Source organism: Hippopotamus amphibius, chromosome 2 (genome assembly GCF_030028045.1).
Source record: "Hippopotamus amphibius kiboko isolate mHipAmp2 chromosome 2, mHipAmp2.hap2, whole genome shotgun sequence".
Classification (NCBI taxonomy): domain Eukaryota; kingdom Metazoa; phylum Chordata; class Mammalia; order Artiodactyla; family Hippopotamidae; genus Hippopotamus; species Hippopotamus amphibius.
The window spans coordinates 215556701-215578299 of record NC_080187.1 but is presented as its reverse complement, the minus strand read 5'-3'; the positions used below and the strand labels follow the sequence as shown (position 1 = coordinate 215578299).

General features: G+C 45.5%; 1 protein-coding gene and 1 pseudogene across 3 annotated transcripts; one reads left to right on the top strand and one right to left on the bottom strand.

Annotated features, from left to right (window-relative positions):
- Window positions 1-2579: 2579 nt before the first annotated feature.
- SNUPN (snurportin 1) lies at window positions 2580-21360 on the top strand. Of its 3 annotated transcripts, none has more exons than XM_057724834.1 (9): window positions 2580-2666; window positions 5718-5880; window positions 7480-7627; window positions 13806-13910; window positions 14174-14270; window positions 15221-15318; window positions 17655-17732; window positions 19267-19347; window positions 20766-21360. In XM_057724834.1, the coding sequence occupies exons 2-9, from the start codon at window positions 5723-5725 to the stop codon at window positions 21087-21089; spliced, it is 1089 nt and encodes a 362-aa protein (XP_057580817.1). In that variant the 5' UTR covers window positions 2580-2666; window positions 5718-5722; the 3' UTR covers window positions 21090-21360. The 3 variants fall into 3 exon arrangements, with proteins under 3 accessions (XP_057580817.1, XP_057580816.1, XP_057580818.1); XM_057724833.1 differs by lacking the exon at window positions 2580-2666 and adding an exon at window positions 2696-2964; XM_057724835.1 differs by lacking the exon at window positions 2580-2666 and adding an exon at window positions 4382-4518.
- Window positions 11202-12033, bottom strand: LOC130846541 (60S ribosomal protein L6-like; annotated as a pseudogene).
- Window positions 21361-21599: the final 239 nt, after the last annotated feature.

Genomic DNA, 21599 nt, shown 5'->3' with positions numbered 1-21599 from the left:
GTGGAGCTTCAGCAGCTCCACCAGACTCATTCTCTACCCAGCCACCTGAGCTCCCTGGTACTGGTCTGCACTCAGCTATGGCATCTGTCTTTTGTCTCTCCTACCACAGCTGGACTGTAAGCTCCTGAAAGGCAGGGACCAACTCAGTCTTGGTCATTTTGGTATCTCCTGGGCCTGGCACAGTACCCGATCAATGGTGGCCATTAAACACACATTTGTTAATTGACTGAGAGTGACACTCAGGGCTCCTGGCAAGGGCCTCCTCTTTGGGAAAACGGTGGACACCTTCCTGCCTTCAATCTCCTATTTTCCAGGCAGAGATTCCCTGGTCTGTAGGTGCTTACCAGATTTTAGGGGTACACAAATCCCCCCCCCTTTTTTTTTGGTTGTGCTGGGTCTTCGTTGCTGCTCACGGGCTTTCTCTAGTTGTGGCCAGCCGAGGCTACTCTTTGTTGAGGTGCACAGGCTTCTCATTGTGGTGGCTTCTCTTGTTGCAGAGCATAGGCTCTAGACATGTGGGCTTCAGTAGTTGTGGCCCATGGGCTCAGTAGTTATGGTGCTTGGGCTTAGTTGCTCTGTGGCATGTGGGATCTTCCCAGACCAAGGATCCAACTAGTGTCCCCTGCATGGGCAGGCAAATTCTTAACCACTGGCCCACCAGGGAAGTCCCTAAATTCCACCTTAAATAACATTAAATCATAGTATGAGAAAGTGGATCTTCTGTTCTCTGTGAATTTTTCTGATTAAAGAAAAATTCTGTTAATGTTACTCATCACTTCTCCAACACTTGCTAATCTTTGATTTTTACAAAGTCCACAGTCTTACAGTTTTCTACAGACATCTGTATCTAGCTAGATGATAACATTATACTATTTTCACTAGAGTTCATAGATGCTTTCTATTAAATTGGGAAGTGATTTAAGGTAATGCTATGGGTATTCCTCTTTCAGAAAGATGTATTAGGCTTTCTTAAAAAGTAAATTGGTTTAGACATCCAATACAGGTGTATGTGTATGTGGCCAGTGCTGTGAAGATGGAGTGCCAATGGCTACAGTTGCGGAATCACTGTTCCACGTAGAGCAGCCCTTATGGAGCACCAACTGGCCCCAAATGAGGCCTTGGACTGAGTGCCATTTAGTTTGTTTTTTGTTTTTTAGGTTTTTTAGTGATATGGTAACTTATTCAGCTCGTGTGAATGAGGGTTTGGAGCCTTTCTCCTGGACCTCAGTGCATGAATTTGTCCATCTGAGTAGTCTATTTTCCTCCAGTGTGCAGGGGTTCTGTCCTTTTCTGTGACCTCCATGGTCACAGGTGGAGAATGGTGGTTCTGAAACACAAAATACTTAAAATCCTGGTGTCAAAGTTTCCTAGGAAAGTCAGGCACGGGGCTTTTCTTTGTCAGTCTCATAAATCAGCTTTTATTTGTTGATGTACCAAATAACCTAGTGCACAAGCTGACCACTGAAAGTTAGAGCTCATCTACATAAATTCTGAAGTAAAAAGAAAAATTGGTCTTCCAGGGCCCCAAGCATCCTCTACCCTCCCTGTCAGTCTGACTTCCAAATGGATGGAAACGTACATAAAATATATGAGTCCACCACATCTTGGCATTCCTTGGACTCAAAATGTGCCAACTTCGCATATGTTGTTTCTGTAGTATAGTAATATCCAACTTCTCTGTAAGTCAAACATGCAGCAAACTTAATTATTTGGCTCAACAGCTGTTGTGACTTTGGCCAAGTTACTTAACCTGAACTTTAGCCTCTACTTCCTTGCGTTAAGATTAAATAAGATAATGTGTGTGAAGCACGGTGTCTGCCTCAATGTAAGTATTCAATAAACAGCTATTCACGTTTTTATTTTGCATCTCTTCAGTCCTACTCCACAAAGGCTGCTCTCTAAGTTCCTAAATCTCGGCTACATCCCTCCACTCTTTGTACTAATTCAATTATTCCTTCACCAGTGTCAAGCCTTGCGCCGGATGCAGGAATCAAACCAGATCCCTAACACTGCCAAGCCCACAGCTGAGCAGGAAACAAAAACTAAAGCGAGCAAAGGAGCTGTAACCGAGGTTTGTTTCCAGCGTTCTAAGAGGATGGGGAGGGGACCATTAATTGTCTCCGAGCGGCAGTGGCGGGGGGGGGGTGGGGTGGAGCGGGTAGTCACTCAGGCAACTGATATTGCCCGGTATGAAGCACGGGCACGGGAGGGGGTGTGGACTGATGCTGGTGCACCCCTAGGGACTGTGCGGATCTGGGGGAGGCGGCAGGACCCAGGGAGTGGAGGGCCTTGAATGCCCGGCCACGAGAGCGGGGTTCCCGCTACTGGCGAAAGTAACCCGGAGAAGCCTGTGCCCAGGAGTGAGGCCTCGGCCCGGCCAAGTCACCTCGCAGGAAGGTCGCAACACAAAAGCAGAAGGAGGACCCACCCCCACCCCCCAGCCCGGGCCGACTGGAAAAACCCCGGCCGTTGAGGGCGGAAGCAACCACAAGCCGCGGACGGAACCGCGGAAGAACTCCCAGCGTTCTCAACGGCGGGAGGGGCCGGAAACGCCCCGCGCGAAGTGGGTGGGCCAAAGGGGCGGGGCCAGCTCTCTCAAGGCAGTTGATTGGTCGGCCCCCGGCGGCGATGTTGGAGGCTGCGCGTGGAATTGTCACCTCGGCCTGGTGAGTCCTGGGTTCGAGCCTGAGCCCTGCCGGCTCCCGAACTGCCCCTAGGCGCCCAGCTATGACTCCCTCTGGCCCATTCCACACTCCCGGCCTCCCGAGACGTGACCTGGAGGGGCAGAGCGCGGCCTGGGCCTCTCCTTGGGCGCGCTTCCACTTTTCAGTTCCAGGCTGTCGGGCCAGGACCCCTCAGGGATTTTTGTGTGGGGCAGGGGCGAGTCATGCAAGGCCTATATGACCCCATCTATAGAAAAAAGCGGTGCGGGGCTGTGGCGGGGAGGACGGCCGAGTGGAGCAGGTAGAGACCCCCGAACTGAAGCCCGGTGGGAGACGCCGAGGAGGCCCAGATCCTGAGCTGGGGGATTCGAGGCGGGGGCCCCGGAGGGGGAGGGGGAGGAGGAAGAGGCGGTGGCGGGGGACAAGCGGGGTCTGGAGCTCGTGGGAGGGGCCTGGGCGGGTCTGAAATTGGGACTTCTAAGTAACCTGGGTGATTACAGGTGAAGGATGACCGGCAGGTCAGAACCATTAGAGTCATCACCATCTGAAGAATGGGTTGAAAGAGTCCTTGCCAGCCAAGGACAGTCATAAAGGGAGGTACAGGGAACCGCCCCAGTGTCCAAGGCATCAGTCTTAAGGATTTTATGGATTTTGGCAGAGCAAGAGCTCACACCGAGTTAAAGCATGATGAGACCTAATAAATGTATTTTAGGTTTGCTCGTAACTTTGGTAAGCCGAAGACATAGTGAATTTTTTAAAAATTTTGTCATGGAAGCGTTCAAACTTACACAAAAGTACAGAGAAATACAGAAAAGAGCTTACCCTTTAGGATCCTAAGTCACCTAGGCTAGACTATGAGTGGCCACCCGAATTGCATAACATATGTTAAGACATGCCTGAAATCCACACTGATGGTATGTTAATCTTAAGTTTTAAAAAGGTGGGGTTTTTGTGTATGTGTTTAACGGGTATGAAGGTTCCATTTTGCAAAAGTAGTAGAGTTCTGGAAATTGCCTGCACAACAGTGTAAATGTAATTAACACAACTGGACTGTACACTTAAAAATGGTTAAATGGTAAATTTTATGTCATGAGTTTTTAACCACACACAAAAAAAAGTTCCTTTAAAATTAGAAAAAAAAATGTAGGGAATTCCCTGGCCGTTCAGTGGTTAGCACTCAGTGCTTTCACTGCAGGGGATCGATCCCTGGTTGGGGAACTAAGATCCCACAAGCCGAGGGGCATGGGCATTTAAAAAAAAAATCTAATGCTGTAAATTAAGAAAGAAAATCTGAGTTCAAGTGTGCAGTGGAAAATAACTCCTTGCCAAGTAGAGGCCCATAGAGTTGTTTTTGTTTTTTTTTTTTCTTTTTTTTTTCTTTTTTAAGGATCTTCCTGGAGCAGGGATCGAACCCATGTCCCCTGCAATGGCAGGCGGATTCTCAACCACTGCACCACCTAGGAAGCCCTAGAGTTGTATTTTTAACTGTAGAGGTTCTGCAATGAACCTGTTGATTTTGATGCTCAGTGCATTGGGACTGGCCTGGGGTGGGGTTTAAGCACTGGTGGTCCCCTCTGGTTTATACCAGAACTTGAAGGGTTGGGCCAGCCCAGCTGTGTGAGTCAAATTTCTCCCAAATGTTCCTATTTTCTTACAGCCTGAGGCACACTTTATCTTTTTTTTTTTTTTTTAATTTTTTTTTCTTCCCGCCATGGCAGCCCAACCAGGGATTGAATCTGGGCCCTCGGCAGTGAAAGCACAGAGTCCTAACCACTGGACCACCAGGGAATTCCCTGAGGCACATTTAATCCTTGGGTAAACTCCTGTGCTACCTCATACCTTCATTTATGGAAGGGTGAGTGAAGTGTGAATTCACCTCTGTCTCTCCACTCCTATTCTTTAGGGTTGCCCTTGGTAGTCTGTCTCCAATATGATATCTACTCTCTGCCTCCCAAATGTACCACATGTCAGTCCTTCATACTCCTAGAGCAGCTGGTATTAACTGGGAGGCACCCTTCCATATTCTAGCTCTTTTCCAAGTGAGTCTTATAGAGGTAGCCCTGAAACCTTCCTTCTGCCCACCCCAGGCAAACAAACAAACTATTAAACAAGAAAGTAACTGCCAGGTTTGGGTTTTTGGTGCCTCTTGTCTTCCTCCCTGGGCTCCAGAGCCGGTACCTACCCTGGAGCTGAATTTTCTTGATGTGAGTTTGCATTTATTAGAGAACTAAACAGCCAATCAGATAAAACTTGCATCAGAAAATTACATTTTTATATTATTTTATTTTTTAATTAATTTATTGGCTCCATTGGGTCTTCGCCACTGCACGCGGGCTTTCTTTAGTTGTGGCGAGCGGGGGCTACTCTTCATTGTGGTGGCTTCTCTTGTTGCGGAGCACGGGCTCTAGGCATGTGGGCCTCAGTAATTGCGGCACATGGGCTCAGTAGTTGTGGCTTACGGGCTCTAGAGCACAGGCTCAGTAGTTGTGGCGCACGGGCTTAGTTCCTTCGCACCATGTGCTATCTTCCTGGGGCAGGGATCGCATCTGTGTCCCCTGCATTGGCAGGCGGATTCTTAACCACTGCGCCACCTAGGAAGTCCAGAAAATTACATTTTTAAAGAAAAGTTTAAAAAAAAAGAAAATAACATTAGTCATTGAGTAACAGCTTTTTAAAACTATTCAAGAAGAAATCAGATACTTGATCACATTGGTGGATGTCCATGATAGTAAGAAGGAATTAATGACAGGGTTCCTGGTGAATGATGACAAAGTGCAAAAGTTAGATTTCATCACCAGGTGAATTTGCTTAGTGATGTCGAAGTTTGTACACTCAGAGCTATCAAAATGATCAGTATTAAAATATCTGGGAGAAAAAACGTTACTGCTCATATGTAACTCACCCTTTAACTTCCTTTTTTTCCCATGGAAATAATTGTGATTTTGGATTGAGTGAGGTTCTTTAAGAATGTAGCCATCATGTTACATCATAACTGCCTGTACCCAAGAGGTGATACGAAATGAATGAACCATTTTCTTATGTTTCACTTTGTAGGGAAGATGGAAGAGCTGAATCAAGCCCTGGCTAGTAGCTTTTCTGTGTCTCAAGATCTGAACAGCACAGCTGCCCCACACCCCCGCCTGTCCCAGTACAAGTCCAAGTACAGTTCCTTGGAGCAGAGTGAGCGGCGCCGCCGGTTACTGGAACTGCAGAAATCGTAAGGGATACTTTAACTCCTTGGCTTCTCCCTGTAGGCTGGGAGCTGTGAACCATTCAGGAGGCTCCAGGCTTGTCTCTACAGAGCCCCCTTCACAGTGGTTTGTCTTGCCCGCACGGTTGGGAGGGGTAAATCCTGCCAGAGCTAGATATCCTTTATACCCAGAGCTTGGGAAAAAGATGAGAGAGTAGGGAGAGACTGAAGTTTGAAAGCAAAAGCTCAACTATCTGGTTAAATTTTTCTTTTTTCCTGGCATCACTACTGAGCTTTGCAGTTTAGGGACTTGTGAAAGCCTTGCCCAGACTTCCACTCCCCACATTCCCTGTGTGGCTTCTCCTGCACTCTGACTCCTGGCTTTGGTGTGGGCTTCCTGTCTTCTTTTAGCCCAGATGTTTCTGTGGAGCCCTTGGGAGTTCAAGACAAATAATTCCACAGGCTATCTGAGGAAATGTCTTCCATACACTTAAGTCTCAATGCCAAGATGAGCAAACGGGGAAAGAGAGCTTGCAGGATAGGAGAGTTTGAGGCTGGGCTGCTCTGAAGGTGGGGCCTGTGCTTTTATTCTCAGTACAACACAGGCCTCTTCTGGGTAAGGAGTTAAGGATTAGGAGGAACTATCAACAGCTGCATTTTGCCCACTGCTTCATCACTGGATGTGTTTAGCAGAGATGCTTCCCTGTGGTTTCTCGGTTGCTTGCAGATTACATTCTCAGATTACCCCTTTTCCCCCCACTCCCCAGTTTTTAAAAATTGTGATTAATTAATTTGGGATAGGTAATGTATTCATATGATTCAAAATTCACAATACATAAAAAAGTATATGGTGAAAAGTCTCCCTCCCAAATCTGTCTTCTAGACGTCAAGTTCCTCTCTCTCTCTTTTTTTTTTTTTTTGGGTCACGCTAAGCAGCTTGCAGGATCTTAGTTCCCTGACCAAGGATTGAACCCCGGCCCATAGCAGTGAAAGTACCAAGTCCTAAGCACTGGACCGCTAGGGAATTCCTAATGTCTTATAGAACACTTGTTATAACTAAAGAACAAATATTGATACATTATTATTAACTAAAATCCATACTTCTTAGATTTCCTTAGTTTTATTCTAAGTGGCCTTTTTTGAAAGTTAGGAACTGGAGAAAGGCCTGGCTGGTCCTCAGAAAGTCCCAGAAGCTGTCCTTGTCTCAAATTTCTCACTGCATCTTAGTGTTTCCTCTCTGCAGTCCCTGGGAGCCTTCAAACTGGATGTCTGCCAAGCAGCAAAGTGTCAGCTCTCACCTGGGGTGGAGATGGGAGTCTAGGGTGGGGTAGGTGGGAGTGGGATGAGCCACTAGCAAACCTTGAGAATTCCTTTAAATATTGTACTTTGCCTATTCTTAGGAAACACTAAGCAGGGCTGAGTGTGTTCAGAGAGGGTTTCCTATTTAGGATCTGTAAGGAGGTGGTCACTAGTTAAGGCTTACAAAGGAAATTCTTTCATCTCTTACTCCCACCACAGTTCCCAAGTTGCTCCTGAATTTGGAGACTTTGAATTACATCTGTCACACTGTAGGGTGTCTTCCTATAAGACATAAAGACCTGTCCTTAATGCCTTTTCTTTTCCCAGAAAGCGGCTGGATTATGTGAACCATGCCAGAAGGTTGGCTGAAGATGACTGGACAGGGATGGACAGTGAGGAGGAAGAAGAAAAGAAAGATGATGAGGAAATGGACATTGACACTGGCAAGAAGTTACCAAAACGCTATGCTAATCAAGTGAGTGGTCCAGAGAAGACTAGGCACAGCTGGTCCTGCTGCCTTACTGTGCAGTCAGAGCTCTTTACTTGCCATAGAGAGAGGAGGATGAGGCAGGAGGAAGGAATAGGAACTGCAATGAAAGTGCTAATATACATAAAATTTATGAGATGAAGAGAGATAGCTTACAGTTCTGTGTGCTCATGGGGGTCACTGATGGAGTCTGGGTAGTAGATTTGGGAATCATTACCCCATGCTGTTAGCAAAGGCTTCTGGCCTGCTGCAAAAAGCCCCTGAGCTGTTGATATGCTGGCAGACGCCATTCTTGTCATTCCTTTTTTTTTTTTTTTTTTTTAATTTTTTTTTTTTTTTTTGGTGGTACACCAGGTTCAATCATCTGTTTTTATACACATATCCCCGTATTCCCTCCCTTCCTTGACTCCCCCCCCTCGAGTCCCCCCCACCCTCCCTGCCCCAGTCCTCTAAGGCATCTTCTATCCTCGAGTTGGACTCCCTTTGTTATACAACAACTTCCCACTGACTATTTTACAGTTGGTAGTATATATATGTCTGTGCTACTCTCTCGCTTCGTCTCAGTTTCCCCTTCACCCCCCGCCCCCTCCCATACCTCGAGTTCTCCAGTCCTCTTGTCATTCTTTAATGGTCATTATACAGCAGTTTTGGATCAGGTCTGCCCACCCCAGCACTGTCCACCCCCCCCCCCCCCCCCCCACCGCCTTGTCTTTCCCAAGCGGTAGACTAACTAGCCTTGGATCTTCACACTCAGGTGGTAGGAATTTAGAAGTACAGGTACAGCTGCCCCTGAATACTGGGAGCCTGCCCAGCCACGCCAGGCCAGCCAATTGGCCTAGGTAAGGTTGAGGCCATGAAACAACAGATCACTATAATAAGCTTGACTAAGTACGCCATTGGTTCCAGAGAGGAAACCAGTGTGGTTTGTGGCACCGTAGGGGAAGCAGGCATGGAGACTGTCCAGTGCTCTAGGCAGTCAGGTATTCCAGAAGGCAGAGCATGTATCTGCATGGGGCCAGGGGTCTACCCTGGTATCGTATACTTCTCTCTATAACCCAAATGTCTTATCACCTTAGAATCCTCTCCTACCTTTAGAATATGGTTCCTGGGTGCACACACTCCCATCCTCTTCCTCTGCCTCAAATATAGCATGGACATCTTCTATGACAAAATACAATTTAGTTCTGTTGAGCAAGAATTGCTTTTTTTTTTTTTTTTTTTTTTTAATTTTGGCCACACTGCAAGGCATGCAGGATCTTAGTTCCCCAATCGAACACTTGCTACCTGCAGTGCAAATGCAGAGTCCTAACTGCTGGACTGCTGGGGAAGTCCTGCGCAAGCATTGTTTTGTTTTGTTTTTTAAAACAATGTTTTGTTTAAATACTTATTTATTTATCTTATCTTTGCCGGGTCTCAGTTGTGGCATGCGGGATCTTCGTTGCCGCATGTGAAATCTTTAGTTCAGCTTGTGGGATCTAGTTCCCTGACCAGGGATCAAACCTGGGCCACCTGCATTGGGAGCACGGAGTCTTAGCTGCTGGACCACGAGGGAAGTGTGTTGTTCCCCCCTCCTCTCCTCCCTGAGCAAGCATTGTTGAAGGCCCTGGTCTATGTTAAGCTAGGCTATGCTCAGGGGAAGATAGACATGGGCCAGAGGTAGCCCAGGCACTTCTGGAATAAGTGTAGATTATGGTTTTTGCAATAAGAAAGTGAAATTAACTTCCAACAGGGGAGGAAGCAGGGTTGTGAAATCAGGAAAAGGTTAATGAAAGAGGAGGCAGCTTTGAAACATGGGTAGGACCGGCAGAGGTACTGAGCATTTCAGGGCATTTCGGGCAGCAGGATCAGGCTGAGCAGGAGCCCAGAGGCGGGAGAGGAGCATGCGATGTGTTCAGGAGGAGTGTGTAGCGGGTGTGTGAGGATGCAGCAGCATGGGGTGGGGGAGGAGTATAGCTGAAATACGTACAGGGGTTTAGACTATGGTCTAGATGGTGAGGAACCACCAAGAATTTTTGAGCCGGGGCAGAGGTGGGACTTCATGTGATGACTCCCACATCAGTGTAGAAAGGCCTGGAAGAGGGAGACTGTGGTAGGGAGCTTAGGTTTGCTAAAAGATCTGATGATGGGTGCTGAGGGCAGTGAAAATGGGAAGGAAAAGAGGTCATGAGTGTGAAAGATGTTGCCAGGCGGCATGACCAGAATTTATGGCTAGGAGAGGCAATGTGAGAAGCGGATAAGGGTTTAAGCTCAGGTCGCATAGACCTTACCTCAGAGTCAGGCTGTGTTGACCATGGGCAAGTTACTTAACCAGTCTAAGTCTCTAGTTTCTTATCTGTAAAAGGGGGCATAGTAATACTACCTATCTCATAGGATTGTTAGAAGGAGTAAATGAAATCGTGTACCTTCAGTACCTAGCCCAGAGCCTATAATGAATGCCCCACAGTATTAGCTGCTACTGCTGTTTTCTAAAACAGCCATATTGAGATATAATTCACACACTATACAAGTCACTCATTTACAGTGTACAATTCAGTGTTTTTTTAGTAATTCACAGAGCTGTGCAACCATCACCACTACCTAATTCCAGAATATTTTCACACCCATTAGCAGTTACTCCCCATTTCCCCTTCCCTCCAGGCCCTAGCAATCACTAATCTACTTTCTGTCTCTATGGATTTGCCTATTTTGGACATTTCATATAAATGGAGTCATATGAGATATGTCCCTTTGTGTCTGGCTTCTTGCACTTAGCAAAAGGTTTTCCAGGGTCACTTATGTTGTAGCATGTGTTAGAGCTTCATTCCTTTTCATTTTTTTTCAAGTAATATTCTGTTGTATAGGTGTACTACATTTTGTTTATCCATTCATCAGTTGATGGCCATTTGAGTTGTTTCCACTTTGGGGCTTTTAAATGAATATTGCTGCTATGAACATTTATTTACATGTTTTTGCATGGACATATGTTTTCATTTCTCTTGGGTATATACCTGGGAGTGGAGTTACTAGGCCATATGATAACTCGGGAACTACCAGACTGTTTTCCAAAGTGACTACACTTTTTTACATTCCCACCAGCAATGTGTGAGTTTGTTTCTCCACATCTTTACCAGTACTTGTTAGTGTCCATCCTTTTGAGTAAAGCCATCCTAGTGGGTGTGAAGTGATGTTTCATGGTTTTGATTTGCATTTCCCTAGTAACTAATGCTGTTGAGCTTCTTTTCATGAGCTTCTTAGCCATTTGTATAACTTTGGAGAAATGTCTATTCAAATTCTTTGCCCACTTAAAGATTGGGTTATTTGTCTTTTATTTTTGAGTTATAAGAGTTCTTTATATATTCTAGATATAAGTTCCTTATGAAATACATGATTTGCAAATACTTCCTATTCTGTGGGTTGTCTTTTCACTTTCTTGATGATATTTTCGGCAGCACAAAAGTTTTACGTTTTGATGTAGTCTAATTAATCTATCTTTTGTTTCATCATTTGTGCTTTTGGTTGTATTACTGCTACTCTTTTTTTTTTTTTGGACTGGAGTGATTTAGTTAGGTTTTTTGTAAGAAGTTTAGAACACTACTTTGTGAGGATAAATTCCATTGGTAAGAGCAAACACAGAGCAGAGGTAGCCCTGGAGCTGAGGAACAGCTTTGGTTCTGCACAGAATTTGTGAGTCCACAGCTTTCTGATCAGCCTTGCGCTGCTCTGTAATTTCGTATTTCTCTCTTTCTGTGTCGAAGATCTCACCTTCCTGGTGCCTGGACTTACGCAGCTTCTTGATTTCTTGGGATTTTCACACCATTGATATCAATTTTGGTGGAGGTGGCAGTGACAGATTTCTGGTGTGTTCTCTGCAGAGGAACTCGATTGAGGGACAGAGGCCCAGTCACAAGTAGCAAGCCACTGCTCAGCTGCTTCAGGAAAATGACCCTCTTGCCTCTGTGGCGCCCAGTGAGGATGATGAGAATGGTCCCAGAAGTAATGCTGGTGTGCAGTTTTCTCACGGGCTTACTGAAGGGCTTTTTGCTGTGACTCAACAGCTTTTGAGGCACATCTTCAGTAGGATAATACCTAGGCATTTTGTGAAGCTTAACCACCCGGGTACCACCATTCTTGTCACCACCAACTGGTTTTGTGAGAGTAGCAAGAACCTTCACCTTCTTTTTCTTTTCAACCTTGGATTTAGCTGCTGAGTATTTCCTCTTGTACAAGGTCTTTCTGGAATACATAGCCAATCAGGAATATCTGCCAGTTCCTCTGACCAGGACAGGGTTTTGGCTGCAGTGGGGCTTCCCCCTGTTAATCTGCTTCACCTTTTTAACCTTGCCACCAGCATCAGCCTTCTTGGCTTCAGGTTTTTTCTCCTTAGTATCTGGCTTCTCAGCCTTTTCACCCACCATCTGGCAAGATGGGAGTACTGCTATTCTTTAAGGGAGTGTTGGTTATGCCTTGGGTTTAAGATTGAGTAACAGAGAGGGAGGTGATGACATTAACAGGGCACAGAATGCAGAAAGTGAAGGGTGGGTATTTCAGGGATGGGAAGTACTTGGGCAACAGAAGGCAGTGAATTCCGTTTCAGCTATGCTGAGTTTAAGGTACAGAGAGGACCAGCAGAGAGAGACATACCAAGTGGACAGCTGGAAATATAGGTTTGGAGGAAAGGAAAGAAGTTTGGAGATGAATTAGGAGGCATCCTCTTAGAAATGACAAGTGAAACTCCAGAGGTAGATGAGTTCCACCCCCATGGGAGACAGCATCTAAGAGAAAAGAAAAGGGGGACCTAAAACAGCCCCCTGAAGATTATCTACATATTTTGGGCGAGTATGTGGAAGAATGTTTGGAGGAAAAACAGAAAAGCACTGTGTCATGGGGAAAGGGAGCATGTGTCAAGGAGGGGGATGTGACTGGCAGCATCACACCAGGAGTAGAGGAAGGAGGGGGAGGTGAGAGAATAGAGGTACTTGGCTACAAGGAGGTCAAGCGGGGCTGTGAGGTAGCAAACCTGGACTGTGCGTGTCAGAGTGGCTGGGAAGGCAGCAGCAAGAAATATGAAGTAGTTAAAAAAATCGAGACAGTGGACTAGCTTAATAGAAATGTAGAGTGATAAAAGGTTTTCATTTTTGCCTTGGTTTTGAGGATTATGGGTTGAATATTTTGTGGTCTAAGGGGAAGGAGAGATGAGAGATTTAGTGGGAGGGATTACTTGATAGGCCAAAGTCTGTGTATAGAAGGAAGGGACTAATGATGAATGGAAAAGTAAATTTTTTCAAATTCATTTTGCAACAGCACCCCCCCCGCCCCCGTTTCTTTTTAATTTAAGGCAGATTTCCTAACATTCTTTAAGATTTAACATTCTAGTAAGAATGGGTATGGATGCAGATAATGAAGGTGAGAAGTTGAAGTTCACAGTGAGCAGGAGACAAGCTGACTACTAAGAGCTAGTGGGGTGGAGGTCCCACCGTCACCCTTTTCTGTTCTCATTCTTCTACGTGTATTTTCATTCTATACATAGGATGTGAATTCTTTGTCATTGTAAACATGGGAGCAGCACAGCCCTGTTGATTTTTTTTTTAAGAACTTTTATTGAGATACAGTTAACAGACAATAAACAGCATATATTTAGAGTGTACAATTTGGTATCCCAATCTCACAATTCATCCCCCACCAACCCTCCCTGCTTTCCCCACTTGGTGTCCATATGTTTGTTCTCTACATCTGTGTCTCTATTTCTGCCTTGCATTTCCTCTTTCATAGTTGTTAGCATTTGCCTTATGTATAGAGGTGCTCCTATATTGGGTGCATATATATTTATAATTGTTATCTCCTCTTCTTGGATGGATCCCTTGATCTTTATGTAATGTCCTTTCTTGTCTCCTGTAACATTTTTTATTTTAAAGTCTATTTTATCTGATAGGAGTATTGCTACTCCAGCTTTCTTTTGATTTTCATTTGCATGGAATATGTTTTTCCATCCCCTCACTTTCAGTCTGTATGTGTCCCTAGGTGTGAAGTGGGTCTCTTGTAGACAGCATATATATGGGTCTTGGTTTTGTATCCATTCAGCCAGTCTGTGTCTTTTGGTTGGTGCATTTAGTCCATTTACATTCAAGGTCATTATCGATATGTATGTTCTAGCCCTGTTGATTTTTAATACCATTTTTTGTGTTCCCAGTTAATGCTGTCAGAGTGGTTAATTGACGTCCCTTCAGATTTGGGGCAGGAGTGGATTGTGGTCGTGTGCCCTGTTGGAAAAAGAGCCCTTATTGTGGCCTCCAGGGTGAGTAACTGCTCCTGCCCCCTGCGCCAGCTTGCCTGGTCTGTAGCGGGAGGGGTTCTCTGCACACTCTCTGTTCCTTATCTGCCACGGCAGCTGTGAAACGCTTTCCTGCAGGAGGGATTTGATGAGGCAGCTGTGAAACGCTTTCCTGCAGGAGGGATTTGGTGAGAGCCATCTTTGGGCTGATGGTACCCCTGCAGAATGTGGAAGCAAGAGGGTGAGGAGACCTTGATGCCTGACAAGAATGGTAACTGTCCACACAGGGTTCTACCAGTGCCTACACCAAGAGTGGCTACTGTGTCAACAGGTTTTCTTCCCTTCTGCCAGGAGGCAACAGGCAAAACTCAACAACAGCAAAAGGTACCTCCATGCAATTGTCTGTTTATTAAGTTTTATAATCAGTAAGAGACAGTGCTTGGTTAGTTGCTTAGTTAGTTGTTTTAAAGACCCACTCTAAAAGCATGCCTTTGAAACTACACACAGGTAATATCCTGCCCACTGGGCTCTCCTTCAAGGGCAGGCCTCCTCAGTTGCAGAGTAGTTGCAACTTCTGAGGCCTGCTGGGCAATACTCACCTGAATTAAAGTCGATGTGCCTTTCCCGTGGACTTCTATCATGAGGTGACAAGCGTGGTTTTCTGCAGAAAGGTCCCTCAAAAGGCCAAGTGTAATATACAGTAAGCTGTTGCTGAGGCTTCCTGCCGAAGTCCCTTTTCTCCTTTATCATTGTTCTAACCTTAGCTTCTCCCTCCCATCAGGGCCCAGCCAAGGAGACTAAGGTCACAAAGGTTTGCCCACAGTCATTCAGCGAGGAATTGGCAGAGCTGGGCCTGAACCGTTCTCTCGTCTCTGCCTGCCCAGGCTCTTGGTTCTTTCCTCTGCAATCATCTTATCTCAACTAGATTGTAACTACCTTAAAGGCAGGGATTACTTATAGTTAATATTCCCCACAGAACACAGAGCCTATGATAGGAACTCAAAAAGTAATTGTAAGCTAAAATGGAAGATTACTTCCCTTCAAACTTGAGCTTTTCTGAGGTGAGTAAATGTCCCAGTTTGTCTACAGGTTCAGAGTTCACACGTGGCCTTGATCCCTCTTGTGCTGTCATACCTCAGGTCACCCTTAGGCTGTACCAGGCAACCAGAAAAGGCTGTGCAGAACTTTGTCCTGTAATGCTGGTGCTTGCTGTGAGCACTGAGGATCGTTGGATTCAGTTCCCAAGTCCCTAAGATGGGGCTCCCTAGATTGTGGGGGAGGGAACCCTGATGGGAAGGGGAACGCTGTACTGACATTCTGCTTTGTGTCCCCAGACTACACCATTCTGGACTGCATTTACAGTGAGGTGAACCAGACCTACTATGTCCTGGATGTGATGTGCTGGCGGGGACACCCTTTTTATGACTGCCAGGTAAGGACTGATACTCCCCTCATGTCTTCTCCTGCTTTCTCCTCTCCTCCTAGGAAAGTGGCGCAGCATGTGGGTTTAGTACGTGACCAACTTCTTGGTGTCTACAGGATGTGGTATATCAAGAACATTGTCTAATGTTCCTTGCATCTTTGAGTGTGCTTAAATTAGCTTCATGTGTAAAAAGAGGTAGGAGGAACGAAGGGAAGCGTCGCAATTCTTGAGGGGAGGAAAGGGAAACAGCGGAGGGGTAGGGTGGGACTTTGTAGATGCTGTAACTGCCCCCTCCCCTCTCTCCAGAGTGTGGGAAGCCTGCTGGCAGGGGAGCGTGTGGGTGAAGGGGATGCTGCCTTGTGCAGGCGGAACAAGGGAGAGAGGGGGGAATGGTAAGCAGCATCAAGGAGACTTCTGCCACCTCCACTCCTTCACCAGCCGCATCCTGACCCTGAACATGTCAGGGGTCTCAAATGTCTGAGGAGCTAGCTCTGGAAGGAGGTTTTCCAAGTGAGGAGAGCCCCCCCCCCCCATTCTCTCCTCAGGTTTCACCTTCCCCATCGTTTTTCTCAGATTGGTGGTTCTCATGAGCAGCAGAGGCAGGCATCAGAGAGAGGCCAGGTCACCCTCGGGTCCTTCTCGGGGCCTGTGCTCCCCTCGCTGTCCCAGCTTGATAGTGTTGGGTTTTTTGCGCTCCCGTCACTTAGTTTATCGTCGTGGTTCTCAATGTGTGGCCTCAGAAAGTTGCTAGTAATGCACATTCTTAGATCTACTGAATCAGAAACTGGGGATGGGGCTTATGTGTTTTTTGTTTTTGCTTTTTGTTTTTTTAGTTAATTTTTATTTTTGGCTGCGTTGGGTCTTCATTGCTGCATGTGGGCTTTCTGTAGTTGCAGTGAGCAGGGGCTACCCTTAGTTGTGGCACGCGGGTTTCTCACAGCGGTGGCTTCTCTTGTTTCAGAGCACAGGCTCTAGACGTGCGGGCTTCAGTAGTTGTGGCACTCTGGCCTAGTTGCTCTGTGGCATCTGAGATTGGCAGGCAGATTCCTAACCACTGTGCCACCAGAGAAGTCCTTAGGGCTTATGTTTTAAGAAGCCTCCAGGTGATCTTCATGCAGGCCCAAGTGTGCGAATCACAGATAACCACCACAGGCTGCTTCCTTCCATAGCCATTACCCCAAGCTAGGTTTCCAAATCATGCTAGGTGGTGGTACTTCAGAATTCTAACATGCATCTCATTCAAAGGATAATAGTCAAGCTACTTCCCTGGCGGTCTAGTGGTTAAGAACCGCGCTTCCACTGCAGGGGGCACAGGTTCAATCCCTGGTCAGGAAACTAAGATCCCATGTGCCGTGCAGTGCGGCCGAAAGATAAAAAAACAAAACAATGACAACAAAAATAGCCAAGACGTGCATTGCTGTGCACTTTGTGAGCATGATCTCATTGAATCCCTTACAACAACTCTAAAAGGTAAGTATGTGCTGTTGTTATTACTCCTCATCATTTAGATATGGAAGCTGAGACGGGAATAAAGTAGTTTATGAGAAATTACAACTATAAAGTAGTTTCTAATCCTCAGGTAAAATAAAACAAAGGTTAACATGATGTACTTTGGAGTTGGAGAGTCCTGGTCCCATAGTATTTCTGTGTGCACCTGGGTGAGTGACGTAATCTCTCTGAGCCTCAGAGTCCTCACCTATAAAGTGGAGATAATACAATTCTCAGAGGGTGGTTGAGGATTAATACGATTATGTGTGTAAGGTCCTTAGCATGGAGCCTGAGACATAGTAGGCCTTCAGTGATAAATGTTGGCATTACTGCTATTAATAATCCTATTGGATTTTAAGGAAAAAATATTCAAAGATTGTGTGAACATCTTCCTGACCTTTGGCAGTGTTTTAAGGGAAATGAGGGTGAGAGAAGGGCTTAGGTCTTCATAAATCAGATGGCTATTTTTTTCCCCAGTTTTATTGAAATTTAACTGACATGCAACACTGCATAAGTTTACTGTGTACAGCACAATGATTTGACTTACATATATTGTGTATTAATTAACACCCATCATCTCATATAGATACCAAAAAGGGGGAAGAAAAGAAAAAAAATATTTTTTTCTTCCCTTTCTATGAGAACTCTTAGGATCTACTCTCAACAGCTCTCATAACTCAGACAACAGAGTTAACTATAGTCATCGTGTTGTACTTTCCATCCCTAGTACTTATTTATCTTATAACCGGAAGTTTGTACCTTTTGGCCATTAGGTAGCTTTTTAGAACGGGGTGTTTTTGTTCATATTAGAGTTTGAGGTGAGCAGTATTCATCTTTCCTTTTCTCTTCTCTGGCAGACTGATTTCCGATTCTACTGGATGCATTCAAAGTTACCAGAAGAAGAAGGACTGGGAGAGAAAACCAAGCTCAATCCCGTAAGGCCTTGTGTTAGGATTGCAGAGTTCTTTATGTGCATTGGTTTGGTTTGGTCCATTATCTAAATATAATCATTATAAATGAAATTATCTTTTTTTTTTCTTTTTGAGGCAGCATGGCATAGTGGGAAAAGTATGGACTTAGCAGTTATCCAGTTTCCAGTTTGGGCTTTAACAATTACTAAGTTAAGCTAATATCTTCACTTGGTCTTAATTTCTTCATCTGTTTAATAGGGTTAATAGCACCTACTTTACAGGGTTGTTTTAAGAACCAAATTATATAAATATGCAGGTCTTCCTAGCATAATACTTATGGTGAGCGCTCAATAAACAGTGGTTGATATAAAATGCTAATAGCTGCTTTTCTTCATAACCCTATTTAGAATTCTCAAACTGTTGCATGCATCCACAGCCTCTGGAGACTTGGTAAAACGTAGGCTCTTGGGCCTCACCGCGAGAGTTTCTGACTCAGTACATCTGGGTAAAGCCTGAGAATTTGCATTTCTAACAAGTTCCCCAGTGAAACCAATACTGCTGGTCCATGGACCACAGTTTGAGAACTTCTGTTTTTGTATCTGAGCTAAGAGTGACCTCCTCTAGTCAGTCCCCTCTTTTTATAGGTGAAAATATAGGCTCAGAGAGGGGGCTGCCTTCCTCAAGGTCCCACAGTCCAGGATGGTAGCCCAAGTGTCTTTGCTCTTCTCAGTGATTAAATATGGGGCAGCTATTTTCATTGCATTTTATTAGCCCTGTAGACTGGCTTTTTTTTTTTTTTTTTTTTTTTTTGGTTGCTTACAGCATTTTTAAAGGAAACTGGATAACCAGTAACAGGACACTAAATGGGGCCAGTACTTCCAGTGATGTTATCAGTAAGGTCCTGGGAGAACATACACTGAGGAAAGGGAACATGGGTTCTGAGATGCTATTCTGTGTGCACTACATGTACTGTCTCATTGAATGTGCATAACAACCCTATGAAGTAGATACTTTTATCCCTTTTTACAGATGGGAAAATGGAGACATATGGAGATTAAATGATTGGCAGACCTGAGATTCAAACCCAGGCAATCTGACTTAGAGGTTGTTGTAGTCCTAATCACTTTGGTATACTGCTTCAGCGTAAAAAATTTTGCTGGTGTGAGAGGGGCTTTACCAGCCCTTCATTAGGGGCAACTGTCATAGTGCTAGGAGAATAACATAGAATCCCTAAACCTAGCACAGGGCAGTGGTTTTCAGTCCTGACTGCGTGTTAAAATCAACTGGAGAGCTTACAAAAAAAAAAATGCCTGGACCCCACCCCAGAGCACTTCAGTCAGAATCTCAGGGTGGGGGCTGGGCATGAGTAATTTTTAAGAGTTTCCCAGATGGTTCTCCTTTATAAAGCAAGGTTGAGAACCCTTGACCTAGTAATTCAGAGGATAGGTAGAGGGGAGGATGAGACTGAAAACTTTTCTTCTTTGATATAGCTCTTCAGTTGCTGGAACCAATATTGTTTGTAACATGTACTAATTCTTTGTTCTAATTTATGTTTCAGTTTAAATTTGTGGGACTAAAGAATTTCCCTTGTACCCCTGAGAGCCTGTGTAAGGTGCTGTCTATGGATTTCCCTTTTGAGGTAACAAAACCATTGTCTTTATTGCTCTGACATGACTGTAGGATGCGAGGAAATACAAAGTCTTAAGAGATCCTCTGACTTTGCTGTGTCAAAGCATCAGAAAAGGGCTGAAAGCTGACTCTTGGGAAAGGATGTGCTCATGGCCCTTTAGAGCCTCAGCTCCACCCTGCCAGATAAGTCAGAATGCCAGAGCTGGAAGGGCCCTGAAAGCACAACTCATCTAACTCCCTCATTTTACAGATGGAGAAACTGAGGCCCAGAGAGGGGTGAGGCTTGCATTCCTAGGTTCTTGTGTGCCTCTTTCTGCCACAAGCCTGAGAATCAGACCCCTTGTTTGACTGCCACGGCTGTGGCTTCTGTGACTGACAGACTGCAGAGCAGTGAATTCCTAATCCTTCCTTCCTCCGAAGAGCAAATGGTCCCCAGGGATGGCAGTGCTTGTTGAGCAGTGGCAAGGCAGTGGGGTGACCAACTTGTCCCAGGTTGCCCAGGACTTCCCTGGTTTTAGTGCTGAAAGTCTCATGGCCCCAGAATTGCCTCAGTCCTGGGCAGTCTTTTGTCATCCTCAGAATCTGCAGTTACCCTACAAGCAGACTTCCTTTGCCTATCATACCCTTTAAAATTCTGCCTAGTCACCCACAAATATTTGTTTGAACTGGATATAATTTTGCTAAAAGGATCACAGCTTCCCGAATGAGGAAATGGCAAAGGCTGATTTGCCTCCATTTCTGGGAGTCAATTAAGAAGGTGGTAAGAACACCATCTTTATTTATAACCCTTATGCCCCAGTGACAATAAATGCTTTTTAGAGATGAGTCACTGAATCACAGAAAAGAAAATATGGGACTGTGGGAGGTCTTCCCGTTGAGAAAAACTGAGTTTCCCAGAACATAGCTCACAAACAATTTAGGGGGAGGTTTAGGCAGCCAACAATAGCTGGGGAGCAGGGCTCCTTAACAGGCCGTTTCCCCTGCGCTCAGCAGTCCAGCATCTTGGAGGGGCTTGTCCAGTTCCCCTGCTCTGTTCCCTGTGTGGAGCACATCCCCCACCAAAGACCTGGGTTCAAGTTGAATTTCTGCTTCATACTCACTGTGTGTTTGAGGGAGGTCCCAGAACTCCCTAAGCCTGAGCAGCTCCATTTCTCAGACACTTTCATGGTGGGTAAGAGGGTGAAATAGTGGGTAAGAAAGCATCCTGTAAATGAGAAAGTACTTTTTATGTTTTTATTTTCTAAAATTTAGTTTTCTAGGCCATTTCTTCATTTATAGAAATTGATGTGTGAGAAACGAGGACTCTTTTTCCTCTGGCAGTGACCCAGAAAAAAGAGCTGGACCGCAAGAGCTGTCCTGGTGCGTGTAGCTCTCCTGGGAACATGTGGCCCCAGAAGTCATTCTGATCCCTGGTTTCCTCTCTTGTAGGTAGATGGGCTTCTCTTCTACCACAAGCAGACCCACTATAGCCCTGGAAGCACTCCTTTGGTGGGCTGGCTGCGCCCCTACATGGTGTCAGATGTTCTTGGCGTAGCTGTGCCAGCTGGCCCGCTGACGACCAAGCCAGAATATGCTGGGTACCAACTCCAGCAGATTATTGAGCACAAGAGGAGCCAGAAGGAGGGCATAAAGGAGAAACTCACACACAAGGCCTCTGAGAGCGGGCGCTATGAGTTGGAGTACTTGTCCACCCCCAAGCTGAAGAGCCCTCCCCATAGCCCCAACCACCCAGGGAGCCTCATGGAGAACTAGAGAGGGCAGCCTCCTTTGGGAGTCACAGGATGGTGGCTGGTCCCAGAAGGAAGGCTGGGGAGGAGGACAGTGACAAGAACAAGGTGATTTCATTTTAGAGCAGACTTTCCAAAGCTGTTCCAACTGGAAACAGCTTATCTCCTATCTGAAATGCTGGCTCTAACAGTTGGGGGAGGTTCCCAGATTGGCTGGTCTTTGGATTTGGATTTGGAGTTGCTACTCCTGTGAAAATGTATTCCAAATCCACAATGTAAATATATGTAATTCTTAAGAAAGAAGTTGTCTGTGATTCTTAAACTTTATACAGTCAGGAATCTCCCCCACCTCCACCCCTTCAGGCAACCTAAACCATGACTGTTCAAGTCTTGGCCCATTTCACTCTGTTTTTAGCACTTTAGCATTCTGCTGAGTTTCCAGTTGCTGCTGTTGGTAACGTCATTTTCTAAAAGGTCTTACCAGGAACTGCAGTTCTTGGTATTTGAATATGTTCCCTCTTCTGAGAAGACAAGT